The 18,651-nt window shown below is 43.8% G+C and overlaps 1 protein-coding gene across 11 annotated transcripts in view; it reads left to right on the plus strand.

The window, feature by feature from the left end:
* Positions 1 to 4,458: 4,458 nt before the first annotated feature.
* The window catches only part of LOC133460981 (NACHT, LRR and PYD domains-containing protein 12-like), a 77,145-nt gene continuing 62,952 nt past the window's right edge, over positions 4,459 to 18,651 (plus strand). For 8 of the 11 annotated variants that reach the window (XM_061741693.1, XM_061741701.1, XM_061741702.1 and 5 more), the window contains exons 1-4: positions 4,462 to 4,538; positions 10,276 to 10,341; positions 11,012 to 11,116; positions 12,213 to 12,300. In XM_061741693.1, coding sequence (XP_061597677.1) covers positions 11,043 to 11,116; positions 12,213 to 12,300 — 162 coding nt within the window. In that variant the 5' untranslated portion in view covers positions 4,462 to 4,538; positions 10,276 to 10,341; positions 11,012 to 11,042. Of the gene's footprint in view, positions 4,539 to 7,649; positions 7,833 to 10,275; positions 10,342 to 10,759; positions 10,915 to 11,011; positions 11,117 to 12,212; positions 12,301 to 18,651 lie in introns of those variants that run through there. The other 3 variants (XM_061741694.1, XM_061741697.1, XM_061741696.1) reach the window with 3 other exon arrangements.

Consider the following 18,651-nt stretch of genomic DNA (forward strand, 5'->3'; position numbering starts at 1 on the left):
CCTAACCCTACTTTAACTCTTAAAGACTCAACCCTAACCCTAAACCTAACCCTCACCCAAACCCTACTTAAACTCTTAAAAACCTAACCCCAACCCTAACCCTAACCCTACTTTAACTGTTAAAAACCTAACCCCTAACCCCAACCCTAACCCTAATCCTAACCCTCACCCAAACCCTACTTAAACTCTTAAAAACCTAACCCCAACCTCAACCCTAACCCTACTTTAACTCTTAATAACTCAACCCTAACCCTAAACCTACTTAAACTCTAAAAACCTAACCCCAACCCTAATTCTACTTAAACACTTAAAAACCTAACCCCAACCCCAACCTTGACCCTAGCCCTAACCCCAACCCTAACCCTACTTATAAAAATGAAAGTTACCTTCTAAAAACTCGTTTCCACTTATCCACTTTAAATTGCATTTTAACTTGATTTACTGTTAAAAACGAAAATGACCTTCTAAAAACTCGTTTTCATTTATCCACTTTAAACTGTATTTTAACTGGATTTACTGCTAAAAACGAAAATGACCTTCTAAAACTCGATTTTACTTATCCACTTTAAACTGTATTTTAACTTGATTTACTGTTAAAAACGAAAATTACCTTCTAAAACTATTTTTCACTTATCCATTTAAACTGCATTTTTAACTGGATTTACTGTTAAAAACGAAAATGACCTAAAACTCTTTTTCCCTTATCCACTTTAAACTGTATTTTAACTTGAGTTATTGTTAGAAACGAAAAAGACCTTATAAAACTCGTTTTCACTTATTCACTTAAAATTACACCTGAACTCAGTTTACTTTAAAAATACCTAAACTTCAAATATCTAAAATTATTAACCATAAATCCCCAAGCCTACTTACAACCCCAGATGAGTTTTTCTTTAAACAAGGCTTCCCTTTATTAGGGCAGAAGCCAATTCCCCTTACTTTTACAAAGTACAGGATTAAACCAGTACAAGCTGTCAATGACATGCTCAAACAGCAGCCTGAATGCTCCAAGCCATCAACAGGACCAGCTACTTTACTGACGGTTGTGATAAACCTCCGGGATAAACCCGAACCACAATAAACATACAGACAAATAACAACCCACCTAACCTTTACTGGAGTAAAAAACAAATACAAACACAACTTTTCTCACAAAAATAGGAAGGAAGGAAAATACTAATAACGCAATAAACCCAGATTATTTAATATATGCACAAAACACGACCAGAATCCACCAGGAGACACAAAGCCCCGCCCACGGCTCACAGCCCGTCAATCACAGCCACTCTGACACAAATAAACCCGAAGTGTTCCACAGACCAACTTTAATACACATAATCAAAAATACAATGGACATAAATATGAAATACAATAAAAATCTAAAGCAAAAAACCTATCCAAAGAGAAACATATCGGAAAAAGAACTTTAACACACAGAATAAAACTATTAAATAGATAATTACCTGGAATAAGGGAAAACCGGAGCCCTGCGGGGATAACAAAGAATAAAACCTCAACTACACCTGAAGATTACAAGTATTGAAGATTTCCTGCTGAAGACTCCAGAACCTCCGTGGGACCCACTCAAGAAAAAACCGAAAGCTCTTTTAAGAGCTTTGAGCAATTTTCCTCCTCCTCCTCCAGCCTCCAGAGAAACCAGGATCACGGACCACGGACCGGGGAAACACTGCGACCGCCCCGCCTGCTTCACGGCCGGCACGGACGCCTCCAGAGTAAGTAAACAGAAGAACTCCTACTAGGGAATATTTCAACCTCCTTCCAAGACTAATTTTATGGAACAGCATAAAAGGTAACAATTCCTAAATACAAAAAATTGAAAGCAAATAATACATAAAAATAGAAAACATGAAACAATTAATATAAAAATAACCGACAGTAACAATGTTTACAATAAATATCCCTAAATATTGTACTGTACCTTGAGTAAATAAGAACAAGACCCTTCGAAAAACCTAAAAAGATATTTGGGAACTCGACAAACCTTGGGCTCGATCAACCCAGGGGGCCACCAACGGGGAGGACGTCTGGTATTTACACGGCCGAAACGTCTGTTGATCCGTTGGCATACCACTGATGAAAAGTCCAGAAATTCATATTAGGTACCATTTATTACTATCTCACCCGGGCCTCCAGGAGGGATAATGATTAAGCTAGGAATCAATATACTTAAAACCGATCTCCAAGCAAACAGGGTCATCCTCTCAAATTCAAATCTACTTTAAAGTTCTAAACACCTTTTCTTCTATCTTAAATCCTTTTATTTTTCCTAATAACTCCCGATGTACTAACAAAAACACACACAGCCGACACATTCCAGCCACCAGGGGCCTTCACCTAATACATTTCAACGGGGGGCCAGGCCTTGACGACCAGCACCTGACACATTCCGGCCACCACGAACCCTCATTCCTCCTTCACATTCACTAGACACATCCCAAATCCTAACCATAACCCCCATCCCGAACCCTAACCCTAACCTTAACCCCTAACCCTGACCCCTGACCCTGACCCTGACCCTAACATTAACCTTAACCTTAAGCCCTAACCCTAACCCCTAACCCTTAACCCTAACCCCAACCCCAACCCTAAACTATACCTAACCCTCATCCCAAATCCTAACCTTAACCCTAAACCAAATCCTAACTTCAGCCCTAACACTAACACCAAACCCTAAACTTAAACTAAACCCTAACCTTAACCCTAATCTTAAACTACACAAACAAATTATAACCCTAACCCGAACCCCAAATCCTAAAAACCTCTCTAAAAAAAACCCTCACCTCTCATGTCTAACCCTACTTAAACTCTTAAAAACCCAAACCCGAACCCTAACCCTAACCCTGACCTTACTTAAACTCTTAAGAACCTAACCACAACCGCAACCCCAACTGGATCCCTTACACTAACCCTAACCCTAACCCTAACCCAACCCTAACCCTAACCCTAACCCTAAACTTAAACTAAACCCTAACCTTAACCCTAATCTTAAACTACACAAACAAATTCTAACCCTAACCCGAACCCCAAATCCTAAAAACCTTTCTACAAACCCCCATCACCTCTCCTCTCTGAACTATGACCCCCCCACCCCCCACCCCTCTTCTCACCTACTAAAACTCACAACTGTCCTCTCAAAGTGCACCCACTAGCCACATACGAAGACACCGGATCGTCCATAATCCGACTGCACTCATAAGGGGTACCCAGTTACGTTGATACACCATGCAGCACATCTCATAACAAAACTCTGGGACTAACGCAGAGGTATCACACCATAAACCACTGACAAAGTACTTTAGTGCATACGGATCTCAAACTGGATGTACGATGGAGAGTGCGACACTACCTTCAGCAATCTCTGGAACCGCTAACGAGCGTAGGAGGCTGAAGCGTATTGGTTCCCCGCAGGGGGCCGTAATCACTAACCTAACCCTACTTAAACTCTTAAAAACCCAAACACGAACCTTAACCCTAACCCTACTTAACCACTTAAAAACCCAACCCCGATCCGAACCATGACCCTACTTAAACTCTTAACACCCACCTGGTACAACACTTTCAATCACATCCCACAAACCATCTATCAATAACTTTCCAGAGATCCAGAACATGAACAGGTTCATGCAGACGGGGTTAAAAACAACAGGCTGATTAACTGAAACAAATTTACTCTGAGACATAAAATATTTTTTTTCTGCAGATCAACCTCTGAGCTTCCTCACATTACAGTAACAATATGTCCAAGTTTCTGTAGTAATGATACTCAGTCGTAGCGATATATACAGTAAACCCTTCATGGCTGAGTTTTGATCGTCATCATTGGTGGCCGTCCTACCACACCTAAGCGTTATGCTGGATCTGTGGGATCCAACCCTCACCCCTGATTCTTTACTGCAGTCAACAACTCAGAAATATTCCAGAATCACAAGTAAGGGATGTGTTCATGATGGAAGCAGCTGTCACGCCCTGATCAATCACTGATCAATCACTCCACAAGTGGCATTTATGATGACATCACTGATGACATCACTGATGACATCACACACACTATGTCCCAACAGCTGGATGGACATTGTTGGCAGAAACACACAGGAACCAGTAAATAATGGGACTTAATCTGAACAATGATGAACCAAAATGAATTAATAAACCTAAAAAAATCTCAGATCATTTACTCAATAATTTAGTTGAAATTCATTAACAATCTTCAATAAAAATTGTCACCTTCATTTTTTAAGTTCAGCCAGATTTATGAGACTCTTTCTCCTTCTACCTCTCCATTCTCCTCCTACCTGTCAATTCTCCTCCTCCTACCTGTCCATTCTCCTCCTACCTGTCCATTCTCCTCCTCCTACATGTCCATTCTCCTCCTACCTGTCCATTCTCCTCCTCCTATATGTCATTCTACTCCTCCTCCAGCTCTGATTCATTCCAGGATCAGTTCAGTTGCGTCTCAGTAGGTTTTGTTCAGACTGCAGAATCTTCATCTTCAAATCTATGGACTGTGTGAACAAACTGTAAGTTTGAACTTTGTTTTCGGGAACTTTCCTGTTTGTTTCTGGTTGTAGAAGGTTTTCACTGCAGACTTTGATCATGCTGCATGATTGTTAGATGACAATATTTGTATTGGATTTATTTTTTATCTGTTGTAGCCATTTTACCTCAATGTGATTTATGTTTAAGATGATTAATACCTTTTGTAAGACTTTGGTTTTATATTTCTTCAAACCAGTGACTAGTCACAAAGCAGAATATTGCATTTCTATTGGCTGCTGTATGTAGAATAAATATACGTTAACTCAGTGAAAGTTTACACGTCTCTGGACCTTTGAGCTACACAGTCTTTTGACTAGTATACTTTATTTTATTCATTAACGTTAAGGATTCGGTTCTGTATTTTGTATGATTTTTCAGTTTTTGAAGTAAACAGAGAAAGAAGAACTTTGCGTTAAGACCTTTCCTTTCCGTCATCGTTTTGCTGCGTGTAAAAACCTTTATGGTCCAGACCTGGTGAGGCAGCTGCTGCTGCACAGATCAGAGACACATTTATGATCCATGATCATTAGTTTTCTTCATCAATCAAACTGTGAGGTGTTTTTATTTCCTGGAATTAAGCCGTCGTCTCCAACATTAAAGTCAGTTTGGTTCCTGGAAGAAGTTGTTCTTTGGTGCTTGTGTAACTACTGAAGACGACGTATCTTCCTCCAGAAGTCTTCCTGACTGAACTGAATAGCATCAATGTTGACACAGAAGCTCCCAGAGGTTCATGCAGACGGGGTTAAAAACAACAGGCTGATTAACTGAAACAAATTTACTCTGAGACGTAATTTTTTTTTCTCCCCGGTCACAAGACTTCTTAATCAAGACACACTTAATCAAGTCTCTGAACTCTGTCAATCATCACACCTCATATCACATTTATTACTTGTTTGCACTGGATACAGCATGTTTATATCTCTTTATCTTTGCACATTGAACCCTTGTCTCATTTGAAGGAGGATTTCAATGGAGATTGTATATTTTTTATGTATTAATGTAAAGCACTTTGTGTTGCACTCCAGTTGCATGAAAAATGCTAAATAAATAAAGTTTAGGTTTAAGTTTAAGTTTAAACTCTTAAAAACCTAACCCCAACCCCAAACCTAACCCTACTTAAACTGTTAAAGACCCAACCCCAACCCTAACCCTAATCCTAATCCTAATCCTAACCCTAACCCTAACCCTAACCCTAGTTAAACTCTTAAAAACCTAACCCCAAACACAACCCTAACCCTAATCCTAACCCTAACCCTAACCCTAACCCTACTTAAACTCTTAAAAACCCAACCCCAAACCTAACCCTACTTAACCTCTTAAAAACCTAAACCCAACCCCAACCCCAACCCTAACCCTAACCCTAACCCTAACCTCAACCCCAACCATACTTAAACTCATAAAAACCTAACCACAACCACAGCCCCAACACTAACCCTACTTAAACTCTTAAAAACCTATACCCAACCCTAACCCTAATCCTAACCCTAACCCTAATCCAAACCCTAACCTCAACCCCAACCCTAACCCTACTTAAACTCTTAAAAACCTAACCACAACACTAACCCTAACCCTACTTAAACTCTTAAAAACCTAACCCCAACCCCAAACCTAACCCTAATCCTAACCCTAACCCCAACCCTAACCTCCTTCCACATCTCTCTACCCCAACCCTAACCCTCGACCCATTCCCCATCTCTTCACCCCAACCCTAATCCTCTACATCCTTCCCCCTTTCTTCCCCTAACCCTAACCCCTAACCCTAACCCTCTACCCCCTTCCCATTTATCCCCCCTAACCCTTACCCTAACCCATACCCTAACCCTAACCCTCTACCCCTTCCCCATCTCTTCACCCCAACCCTAACCTTCTACCCCCTTTCCCCTTTCTCCACCTAACCCTAACCCCTAACCTAACCCCTACCCCAAACTTAACCCTCTACCCCCATCTCTCCACCCTAACCCTAACCCTAACCCTCTACCCCTTCCCTCTTTCTCCCCCTAACCCTAACCCCTACCCTATTTCCAACCCTAAACCCCCTCAAACTCATCTCATCCCTTTCGTGTCCACCTTCTCTCACCAAGTCACTCACCTACTTAGGACTATCAAACGCAACTTTTCTGTTACTCAATCTCTCCACCCCATCCTCCACCACAACAGACCCATATCCGCATTTTGAAAACACTGGAACTTTCAGGATATTTTGGTTCGATCACTTTTTTCCAACAATAAACCAACCCCTTCTCTCCCTAACAGTCACTTTTACAAAGCAAGGAAATTCATTTACAACCCTTAAACAAAAAAGAAATATCCCATTCTAGGTTCCCCTTCCCATCAGACCACCAACGCAGTTTATGCTATCACCTGCAACCTATGCAATAAAATCTACGTTGGAGAGATAGAGCATTCCATTTATACACGACTTACACAACACTTATATAACATTGGGAAGGGCCGTCTGAACACCCACCTGGTACAACACTTCCAATCACATCCCACAAACCACCTATCAATAACTTTCCAGAGATCCAGAACATGAACAGGTTAAAATATTCTTTTTTCTCCCAGGTCACAAGACTTCTTAATCAAGACACACTTAATCAAGACTCTGAACTCTGTCAATCATCACACCTCATATCACATTTATTACTTGTTTGCCCTGGATACAGCATGTTTATATCTCTTTATCTTTGCACATTGAACCCTTGTCTCTGCAGATCAACCTCTGAGTTTCCTCATATTACAGTAACAAGATTTTCAAGTTTCTAAGGTGAAAACTCTTCACAGAATCACCTCTTTAATCACGTCTCACTTTTCCAACATTTGAAGGATAAGAAAGAAACAAATATAATTAAAGCTGCAAGCAGCGATGAACGGGCCCTCGCGCATGCAATTTTCACCAATAAAAGTCAGGTACTCAAAACTTAGTCAGATGACTCCACCATGACTCTTTATGTCAAACCATTCAAAACTTATGGCAGAAAGTAGGAACTATCAAATATGGACGAATCAGATGAAGGGGGGGCACGCTTTTTGGCGTCTATCGTCGCCACGGTAACGCTTTTGACTGAGAAAAGTAATGCATGTCGTTGCAGGATGGAGACGAACATCTTGATGTATAACACACCTGGGTGCACGTTACGGTTCGGGTGAAGAAGCGGCCGAAGAAATGGAATAAATTTCACCACAATTACACGATTAATTGAAAATTGCCAACTTCCTGTTGGGTTTCAGCCATGGCGCCAAGAGACTATTCTTTAAGTTGCGACATGATACAGGTGTGTAGCGATTTTCGTGCATGTATGTTAGTCCGTATTGTTGGGCTTGAGGCACAAAGTTTTATAGGGGGAGCTGTTGAGCCATTAGGCCACGCCAAGAGTACGTTATGTGGCTCAAAAACAAAATTTTCACATAAGCATGAATCTGGATGCAGCAATAGAAACGTACATCATAAAAGAAGGGGCGTTCCGTTGACTCCACCTGACTATTTTTTCTAACTTTAGCTTAGTCTATTTTCGGTCATGACACAAAAAAAATAAATAAAAAACCAAGAATAAAACTGACAACAAGAAAACTATTGGTGTACGGGTTTCCATTGGTTTTACTGCTGGTGTCGGGGTTTCCATTGGTTTTACTGCTGGTGTCGGGGTTTCCGTTGGTTTTACTGCTGGTGTCGGGGTTTCTGTTGGTTTTACTGCTGGTGTCGGGGTTTCCGTTGGTTTTACTGCTGGTGTCGGGGTTTCCATTGGTTTTACTGCTGGTGTCCGGGTTTCCATTGGTTTTACTGCTGGTGTCGGGGTTTCCATTGGTTTTACTGCTGGTGTCCGGGTTTCCATTGGTTTTACTGCTGGTGTCGGGGTTTCCATTGGTTTTACTGCTGGTGTCGGGGTTTCCGTTGGTTTTACTGCTGGTGTCGGGGTTTCCATTGGTTTTACTGCTGGTGTCCGGGTTTCCGTTGGTTTTACTGCTGGTGTTGGGGTTTCCGTTAGCTGGTTTTAAGGAGTCTATTTCTAAAATGTGAATGATTGTGATGACTTGGGTGGGGGGGTCAGGAGCTCTGGAAACAGAGTGAGGAATGCTGGGAGTTCTGGAGATGATGAACCAGACGAGCCGGGACCGCCAGCTGAGCCAAGTTTGATCCTAATACTACTTTATACTTCTTGTCCTTTTGTATTAAAAATGCTCCAAATGAAGATATCGTTACTTTTGATACTTCAGTCAGTTGTGGTAATGTTTATCATTAACAGGTGGAAAAAACCTAAACTATTCAGATTTAGTCTAAACCGGTTGCTCCCGGTTGTCAGGCCAGCGCCGTTGTCTATGGCAGCTCCGCCGACGACCGGTGTGTGAATGTGTGAGTGTGTGGGTGATTGTTTGCAGTGTAAAGCGCTTTGGGGCTGTAGGAATACAGCTGGAAAGCGCTATATAAGTGTAAGCCATTTACCATAAACTACACGCTGCTGGTAGGAACTACTCTTTTCACTTTTATAATAGTTCTTATTTATTATTTTCTTACTACTTCTTACTCCTTACTACTACTACTACTACTACTACTATTAATACTACTACTACTACTGCTACTACTACTACTACTACTACTACTACTACTACTACTACTACTGCTACTACTACTACTACTACTACTACTACTACTGCTACTACTACTACTACTACTACTACTGCTACTACTACTACTACTACTACTACTACTACTACTACTACTACTACTACTGCTACTACTACTACTACTACTACTACTACTACTACTGCTGCTACTACTACTGCTACTACTACTGCTACTACTACTACTACTACTACTACTACTACTGCTACTACTACTACTACTACTACTACTACTGCTACTACGGGGGTACGGTGGCGCAGCAGGTAGTGCAGCCGTCTCACAGCAAGAAGGTCCTGGGTTCGATTCCCGCCGGGGATGCTGTGGGCGCTGGAGTGCGTGTTAGTTCCCCCATGACTTCAGCACCACACCCTGGGTGGGGTTGGCGAAAGGATCTTTCTGTGTGGAGTTTGCATGTTCTCCCCGTGTTCCCCTGGGTAGCTAATGGGAGCTACTCTCACAAAAACATGCATACAGTCCTGGGCTATACATGCCCCCTCTGGCCAACCGGGGCGCCAGATGGGGTGGGGAGGATCCGGCCGGAATAACGTGATCCTTCCACGCGCTACGTTCGGCCGGAGAAACCCCACCCTGTCTGGTGAAAAGAAGCGGCCTGCTCACTCCTCAGGTTAAGGAGGAGACCTGAGCTCAGTGCAGGGCCCTCCCGGGGTTGGTAGAGGATGGCAATGCACAGGACTGTTAGGTAGGAGCACTGGGGGATAAAATGGGGAAAAAACCGGGATAAAAAAAAAAAAAAAAAAACTGCTACTACTACTACTACTGCTACTACTACTACTACTACTACTACTACTACTACTACTACTACTGCTACTACTACTACTACTACTACTACTACTACTACTACTGCTACTACTACTACTACTACTACTACTGCTACTACTACTGCTACTACTACTACTACTACTACTACTACTACTGCTACTACCACCACTACTACTACTAGTACTCCTACTTCTATTACTACTACTACTACTTTTACCCGGCTCTGACCTGTTGTTGTTCCGAGTTTATATTTAGTTCATCCTTTTGTCATAACAGTTCATTTGTGACCAACTTTTCCTCCTGATTGTGTTTTTCAGGACGCAGTTTCCTGATACAGTGCTGCCAAACCTCCTGCAGAGGGCAGTATTGGTCGACTGGTTTTGGTACGTGCAGTAATGCAGCTTTTTAAGCCTGGATTCTGGTTCTGCGTTAAATCCACGCCGAGCGTACGCCGCAGGTTGCACCGCGATGAGCTCCCCACGGTGCACGCCACGTCGTGCCTGACGCACCTCCCAAAAAATGTAACTACGCGTCGAGGCTAACCCTAACCCTAACCCTAACCCAACGCAGACCGAGAGGCTGTGATTGGTTTGCTTGGTAGCAACGCATTTCTGGTTCGTGAAACAGTCGTGAACATTCAGCGTTCTTTTCTTTGGTTGTTTTGTTTTTTTGCACAATAGTTGTCCTTATCTCTTTTATTCACTGTGACCGGAAAAGCTGGAAGCTAAACAAAGTATCAACTAGCGCTCTGGGGGGTTTAGCACTGCGGAGAAATGGTGCTGAAGAAGTTCGAAGGTTCACAATGGTGTTACGGCAAGAGCGTCACGGCAAGAGCGTCACGGCAACGGCGTCACGGCAACGGCGTCACGGCAACGGCGTCACAAAACGGCGTCAACGGCAACGGCGTCAACGGCATCACATCAACGGCATCACGGCAACGGCGTCACGGAAACGGCGTAGGCTCTGCATTGGTTTAACGAACCATAATCCAGGCTTTACACCACATTTGTCCCGCTTGTATCAGGTAAAGGTGAGTTGATGTTTCCTCTGCAGATGAAGGCAGGAAGTGTGTGAAGGCAGCAGCATGTGGAAGTGGTGGTGGACGAGGAAGGACGAGACAGTTCCTCCGGAACAGAGGAGAGCACGAGGAGCTCAGAGGTGAGACAAGACCGCCTAAACCCAGCTTTTTAAACAGAAATGTGTCACTAGTATCCGTTTTTTCCACTGCCAATCACGTGAATATGGTGTATATACAGTGTTGAATCATACTTCTACTGATAACTTCTCCAACTTACGTTTCCTGAAGCCAACATGACTGAGGAACGTCCCCCGCCTTCTCTGTTCTGCTGTCACTCATGAAGCCACGCCCCTCTCAGTTGATGCCACGCCCCTCTCAGTTGATGCCACGCCCCCTACGCCAGATCGGGGCCAAAAGTCTGAAACTGAAAAAAAGAAGTGAAACTGAAAAAAAAGATGTGAAACTGAAAAAAAAAGATCTGAAACTGAAAAAAAGATTTGAAACTGAAATTAAATTGAAACTGTAAAAAATTAATTTTAGGTTCAAATTTTATTTTCAAATTAGCAAAACTTTTGGCCTTGATTTGGCTTCATAATATTCATTTTAGTGACTTCCGACTGGCGAAGACGGGAGTCATTAGCTCCGACATTTATGATAACTTTACCAAATTTACGATTACTCTTTTCCAGCAGCTTCAAATTTGCTTCAATGTCGCCCGCTCTGGCCCCCGGGATGCACCTAACTATGGTGGCTGGAGTCGGCCTCACATGCCTGACTATGGAGTCGCCAATCACCAGGGTCGGTGAAAGTGTTGTTTAAAGGCTGAGGCAAAATATCGAGATATATATTGTGTATCGTGACATGACCTAAAAATATGGAGATATTAATAAAAGGCCATATCGCCCAGCCCTACCCTTAGCGGTTCACAGCTGGGATGAGAATCAGTAGCTCCAAATCAGAGACCATGGACCTCATGCACCCTCCCTGGGTCGGGGATCAGGTCCTGGCCTCAGTGGGGGAGTCCAAGCGTCTCAGGGTCTGGTAACGAGTGAGGGATCAGTTCAAGGTGAATAACACAAACCTTGACTGACGCGTTTGAGTGGATGACTGAAGCAACCGTCTGTACATAGAGTGTTATCGCTTCACAACAAAACTTCAGAAGCTGTTACTTGGACCTGTCAACCAATCACAGTCAAGCATCTGCAGACCAATCCTCTGTTCTCTCCATTTCTGCAGCAGTCAGCTTCAAACACATGACGATGTGACGTCTGAGGACCAGGATGAATCCAGGGAAGGGACGATCTCCAGGAATGACAGCTATACTGTAAGTCAAACTGCTTCCAGTCTTAAATCACAACCTCCTTGTTCCTGAATGAGAAACTCAAGAGTTCCTTGTTCTTCAGCTTCTTCAGCTGATGGAAGCAGAGATCTCTCTCTTTCAGAGCAAATGATGTTACAGACAACGAATACACCATAATTCCAACAGACCCGTCAGTTGACGCTAATGCAGAAAGGCCAACTTTAGCAATTCCTAATTTGACCAGCAGAGGCTCCAGAAGTGAGGCAGTCTCGTAGTCTGTAGAGGAAGAACCGGACAAACGCTCTGACAAAGCTGAAGTAAAGCAGCTAACGTCTGAGAGGCTGTTAGAAACGTCTACCGCCGTAGACGGGGAGGATGCAAAGGTAGCAGAGGTTGCTCAAGTGTTCAGTGATCCAGTGTGGACCTTGATCCAGTTTCTGAACCTCAACCAGGTCTGTCCCCCCGAAGATCTCCGCTTAACCCTTTCATATTCAGGAGGTGGAGACGCAACAAAGAGCTGTTAGTGCAAGCGATGCATCTCCGGATCAGAGCTCTTGAAAAGAGTTGACCCGCGTCCATAGCTACGTCACCTCAAAGCACACACGTTGACGTCAGTAAGCACACCACGTTAGTTCCTTCGTTTCGGTCAGACGTTGACTCCTATTTTGGGCTACTGCACTAAATTAGTGTTGGTCTCTGCCGTTGCGGTGCTAACTTGAAAAGAACGGTGTTTCACGCATATGAACTTGTCCCTGAAGCAAATGGACAAGGTTTTAGAAACTTGATTCTAACGTATACAAATGTGTTTCCTCTAAAAGTTACACAATCCCCAACTGCTGAACAGAGACGCACGTCCAAATTGGTGCGTAAAAATGGTGACCGTGAGTGTTTTCATTGCCATGAGCAAAGACACCCGTCAAACCTTGTTCTAATAAGAAAAGAGAACAGATCTCGGATCCCTGGTGGTGTGGGATCTGTTTGTTTCAGACACACTAACCTTTGAGATGCTCAGACCGCTCAGAGTCAGCAGGTCTAGCTCCGCCCCCTATCGTGTTTGTGCTCTGTTACATGCAGCGTCGGCCCAAAGTTGTCCAGAGCTTCCCAGGTCTTTAGTCCCTTTGTCCTGAGAGTTGAAACTGCACTGTACTGCAGGACTGATTGGCTGATCTCTTGCGTGCTTGCTGATTGGGTAACGTACTGCGTCACGCATCGCGTCACTTCCTGGTGTTGCGGTCCGTTGCTGCTGCACGGCGTGCGGGCACAGATCTCTCCCGACTTTTTTGTCTTAAACTTAGACTGTTTTCTGGTAAAATAGCACTATATCTGGTACATTACTGTCTTTATTTCAACACTCGCTCATTTTCTCTTCCGTAACTTTCACTGTCACCAATCACCAATACATTTTCTGTCCGTTAGCCTCCGTTAGCATCTTAGCATGGGCTCTCCGTCTCCCACCGTTTCACCTCTTTGCTGCTCAGTGTGTGAAATGTTTAGTTATTCCTCTGCCTCCTTTAGTGAAGACGGTAAGTGCTTAAAATGTAGTTTATTTACAGGGCTGGAGGCGAGGCTCAGTCAGTTAGAGGTCCGGTTCTGCCAATTTGACCATAGTCCGATAGCCTCCTCAGCTAACCAGGCTAAGCTAGCGGCGGACCGGCCCATAGCAGCTGAGGCTAGCCGCTCCCCTGCAGCTCCCGAGCAGCCGGCCAGTCAGGACCGGTGGGTGACGGTTCGGGGGAAGCGTAGTAAAGGGCTCACGGAACACCACCACCCGCTTCACGTGTCTAACCGATTTTCCCCACTCAGCGACACACCCGTTGAGAAGCCGACCCTGGTGATTGGCGACTCCATAGTCAGACATGTGAAGCCGACTCCAGAGACCATAGTTAGGTGTATCCCGGGGGCCAGAGCGGGCGACATAGAAGCAAATTTGAAGCTACTGGCAAAGGGTAATCGTAAATATGGTAAAGTTATCATCCATGTCGGAGCTAACGACTCCCGTCTTCGCCAGTCGGAAGTAACCAGAATGAATATTGTCTCGGTGTGTAACTTCGCTAAATCCATGTCGGACTCCGTAGGTTTCTCTGGCCCCCTCCCCAATTTGACCAGTGATGACATGTTTAGTCGCATGCTCTCGCTCCGTCGCTGGTTGTATCGGTGGTGTTCAGAAAACGACGTGGCCTTTATTGACAATTGGGAAACGTTCTGGGGAAAGCCCGGTCTGATTAGAAGAGACGGCATTCATCCCACCCGGGATGGTGCTGCTCTTGTCTCTAGTAATTTGGCCTGTTTCATTAGACCCTCTCCCTGACATCGCAGGGTCCAGGCCAGGATGCAGAGCTGTAGTTTAACACACTTCTCTGCTGCTTCTCGAGGACCAACGCCTGCCAACAAAACTATAAGATTACATGATGTAACTGGTAACTCTAACCAGGTGCCTAGCAAAATAGAAGTAGTTGCAGTTCCCCGCCCTCCACTAGTTCACCAGGTGCGGCGTTATAGAGGCGTTAACCAAAATAATCTTGTAAAAATTAAAACCAATGCACATTTGGTACCAATAAGAGACCGAAAAATTAGATGCGGACTACTAAATATACGATCATTAAGCTCCAAGTCTCTGTTAGTAAACGATATAATCACAGAGAGCAGGAGTGATGTTTTCTGCTTAACAGAAACATGGTTACAGGATGAAGAGTATGTTAGTTTGAATGAATCAACTCCGCCCGGCTACTTTAATCATCACATTCCTAGAAACACGGGCCGGGGCGGAGGAGTCGCAGCAATTTATAACTCCAGTCTCCAAACAAAAATTGAACCTAAGTGCAATCATAATACGTTTGAAAGCCTCACGCTTAGTCTGAAATTTCCGAGCTGGAAATCAGAGAAGCCAGTTGTGTTAGTGGTAGTGTATCGGCCCCCTGCTGGCGCTTATCTAGAGTTTTTGTCTGAATTTTCAGATTTCCTTTCTGGATTATTGATCAGTACAGATAAATTCATCATAGTGGGTGATTTTAATATTCATATGGATGTTGAAAGCGATAATCTTAAATTAGCTTTCAATTCTCTTCTAGAATCAATGGGTATCTCACAAAAAGTGGACGGGCCGACGCATTGTTTTGGTCATACTCTCGATCTCATTCTCACCTACGGTGTTGAAACTGATGGTCTGTTGGTGTCACCTGTTAACTCCCTTTTATCCGACCATTATTTAATAACGTTGGAATTGAATGTTGTTGATGTTGAAGTGCAGGGCAGGAGGTATTATTTTTGCAGATGTTTGTCTGATGAAGCTATTGCTAAATTTAAGGAGACCGTTGCTCGTCTTGCGACAGTGGAAAATAGTGAAGCCTCTACTGAAGCAATAGAGGCCAGTGACCTGGGTTCTACCTCTGATGTTGATTTTCTTGTTAGTAACACTGCTGATCTGTTGCACTCAGCTTTAGATGAAGTTGCTCCTTTGAAAAGGAGGGTTTCTAGCCACAGGAGCTTAACTCCCTGGTACAATTCAGATATTCGCATGTTGAAACAAAGCGTGCGTAAAATGGAAAGGAAGTGGTACTCTTGTAGGTCTGTAGACTCTTATCGTGAATGGAAAGATATTCTAATAGTATATAAAAAAGCCATTCGCAAAGCAAGAACAGCTTATTATTCAACGTTGATAGAGGATAACAAAAGTAACCCACGTTTTCTGTTCAGCACTGTAGCCAGGCTGACAAAGAGTCACAGCTCTGTGGAGCCGTGTATTCCTGCAGCTCTCAGTAGTGAGGACTTTATGAGCTTCTTTAACAGTAAAATCACGAGAATTAGAGAAGAAATCAACCAGCCGGTTGTGGGCGTTTCTTCAGCTTTAGCGACTTCCCTAGGCTCTGACTTGTCTCTAGACTGTTTTGATCCTATAGACCTCCCTGAGCTGACCTCACTCGTTAATAGAGCTAAGTCTACCACATGTATGTTAGACCCCATCCCGACTCGACTATTCAAAAATGTTTTTTCTCTTATTGGTGTGACAATACTGGACCAAATCAACCTATCCCTAAGCTTAGGATATGTACCACAGGTTTTCAAAGTGGCAGTAATTAAACCTTTACTTAAAAAACCTTCCCTTGACCCAGACACCTTAGCTAATTATAGGCCAATTTCTAACCTTCCATTTGTATCTAAAATTCTGGAAAAGGCAGTTTCAAGCCAGTTATGTGACTATTTGTATAGAAATGATCTGTTTGAAGTCTTTCAGTCAGGGTTCAGAATGCATCATAGCACAGAGACAGCACTGGTTCGAGTTACGAATGACCTTCTTATGGCCTCAGATAAGGGATTAGTGTCCATACTGGTTCTACTGGACCTCAGTGCTGCTTTTGACACTGTTGATCATGGCATTTTACTGCACAGGTTAGAGCATGTTGTTGGGATTAAAGGGACAGCTCTACGTTGGTTTAAATCATATCTATCTGACAGGTTCCAGTTTGTTCATGTACATGAGGTTTCTTCAGAACAGTCGAGGGTCTGTTATGGTGTTCCGTAGGGTTCAGTGCTAGGGCCAGTCTTGTTCAGTTTATACATGCAGCCGTTGGGAAGTATAATCCAGAATCACGGCATACACTTTCATTGTTATGCTGATGATACGCAGCTCTACTTGTCTATGAAGCCGGATGAAACAGAACCGTTAGTTAAACTTCAGGCATGTCTTAGGGACATCAAGGACTGGATGTCCAGAAATTTCTTGCTTCTAAATTCAGATAAAACAGAGGTTATCATTCTTGGTCCAGAGCATCTTAGGAAGGGATTAGATGGTGTTGCGATGGCTTCCAGTGCAACTGTGAGAAACCTTGGTGTTGTTTTCGATCAGGATTTGTCGTTTAAACCATATGTTAATCAGGTTTGTAAAATAGCGTTTTTCCATCTCCGTAATATTGCAAAAATTAGGAAAATCCTCTCGCAGAGGGATGCAGAGAAACTAGTTCATGCGTTTGTATCTTCTAGACTGGATTACTGTAATGTGTTGTTAGCAGGATGTCCAAGTAATTTGCTGAATAGGCTCCAGCTGATCCAAAATGCAGCAGCACGAGTACTGACAGGAATCAGCAGGAGAGACCACGTCTCTCCAGTGTTAGCGTCGCTCCATTGGCTACCTGTAAAATTCAGAATTCAATTTAAAATTTTATTACTTGCATATAAAGCCCAAAACGGCTTAGCTCCGCAGTATTTACAAGATTTGATAGTGCCTTATGTTCCTGGCCGAGCTCTCCGCTCCCAGGGTGCAGGTTTACTCGTAGTTCCTAGAGTATCTAAATGTAGATTTGGAGGGCGGGCGTTCTGCTATCAGGCACCATTACTTTGGAACCAACTTCCAATCTGGGTTAAGGAGGCTGACACCACCTCCACCTTTAAAACTAAACTTAAAACCTTTCTGTTTAGTAAAGCCTATAGTTAGTGTTTAGTAAACCTCTAGCTGGTGTTGGTAAATCTCTAGGTAGTGTAAACTTTAGTGTGTTAGAGTCAGTAGTCATTGTCGCAGCTATAGAACAAAACTATAATAGTTAGTCTCAAATATAGCTTCGCGGTAGATATGCTGCTATAGGCTTATGCTGCAGGGGGGCACCGACATGATCCGCTGGGCGGTGCCTCTCACCCTTCTTCTCCTCTCCTTTTCCCTGCCTCTCTTCTCCATTACCATTTTTATTTATTATAAATATCTCATAGCTATCATTTTTGTCCATTGTTCCTGTAGTTTCTTGTGCCGGCCCCCCTTTTTTCTCTTTTGTGTATGTTTGCAGGCCGGAGCCTCAGGAGCTGCGTTCTGGCCTGTGTTCCCGGCCCTCCCCCCCCTCTGGTCATCCCATTGCTTCTTCCACCTGCCTACGTGGATGTCTGCTGTTGCTGCTTCCGCCTGCCTGCACCCCCCCCCCCTCTGGTCATCCCGCTGCTGCTTCCACATGACTGTTGTGTGCTGCTGACGCCCCCCCCCCCCCTCTGGTCATCCCGCTGCTGCTTCCACATGACTGTTGTGTGCTGCTGACGCCCCCCCCCCCCCCCACCTCTGGTCATCCCGCTGCTGCTTCCACCTGCCTGCTGTGTGCTGTCGACGTCCCTGACTCCCCCAGTCTGGCCTTCGGCAGGAGGGTCCCCCCTTATGAGCCTGGTCCTGCTCAAGGTTTCTTCCCTCCTAAAGGGGAGTTTTTCCTTGCCACTGTTTGGCTTAAGGCTTTTCTCCCACTAAGGGAGTTTTTACCTGCCATTGTTTATATAATAATTGCTCGGGGGTTTATGTTTATGTTTATGTTTATGTTTATGTTTATGTTCATGTTCTGGATCTCTGGAAAGCGTCTAGAGACAACATCTGTTGTATTAGACGCTATATAAATAAAATTGAATTGAAAA

This window comes from Cololabis saira, chromosome 15, assembly GCF_033807715.1.
Source record: "Cololabis saira isolate AMF1-May2022 chromosome 15, fColSai1.1, whole genome shotgun sequence".
Taxonomy (NCBI): Eukaryota; Metazoa; Chordata; class Actinopteri; order Beloniformes; family Belonidae; genus Cololabis; species Cololabis saira.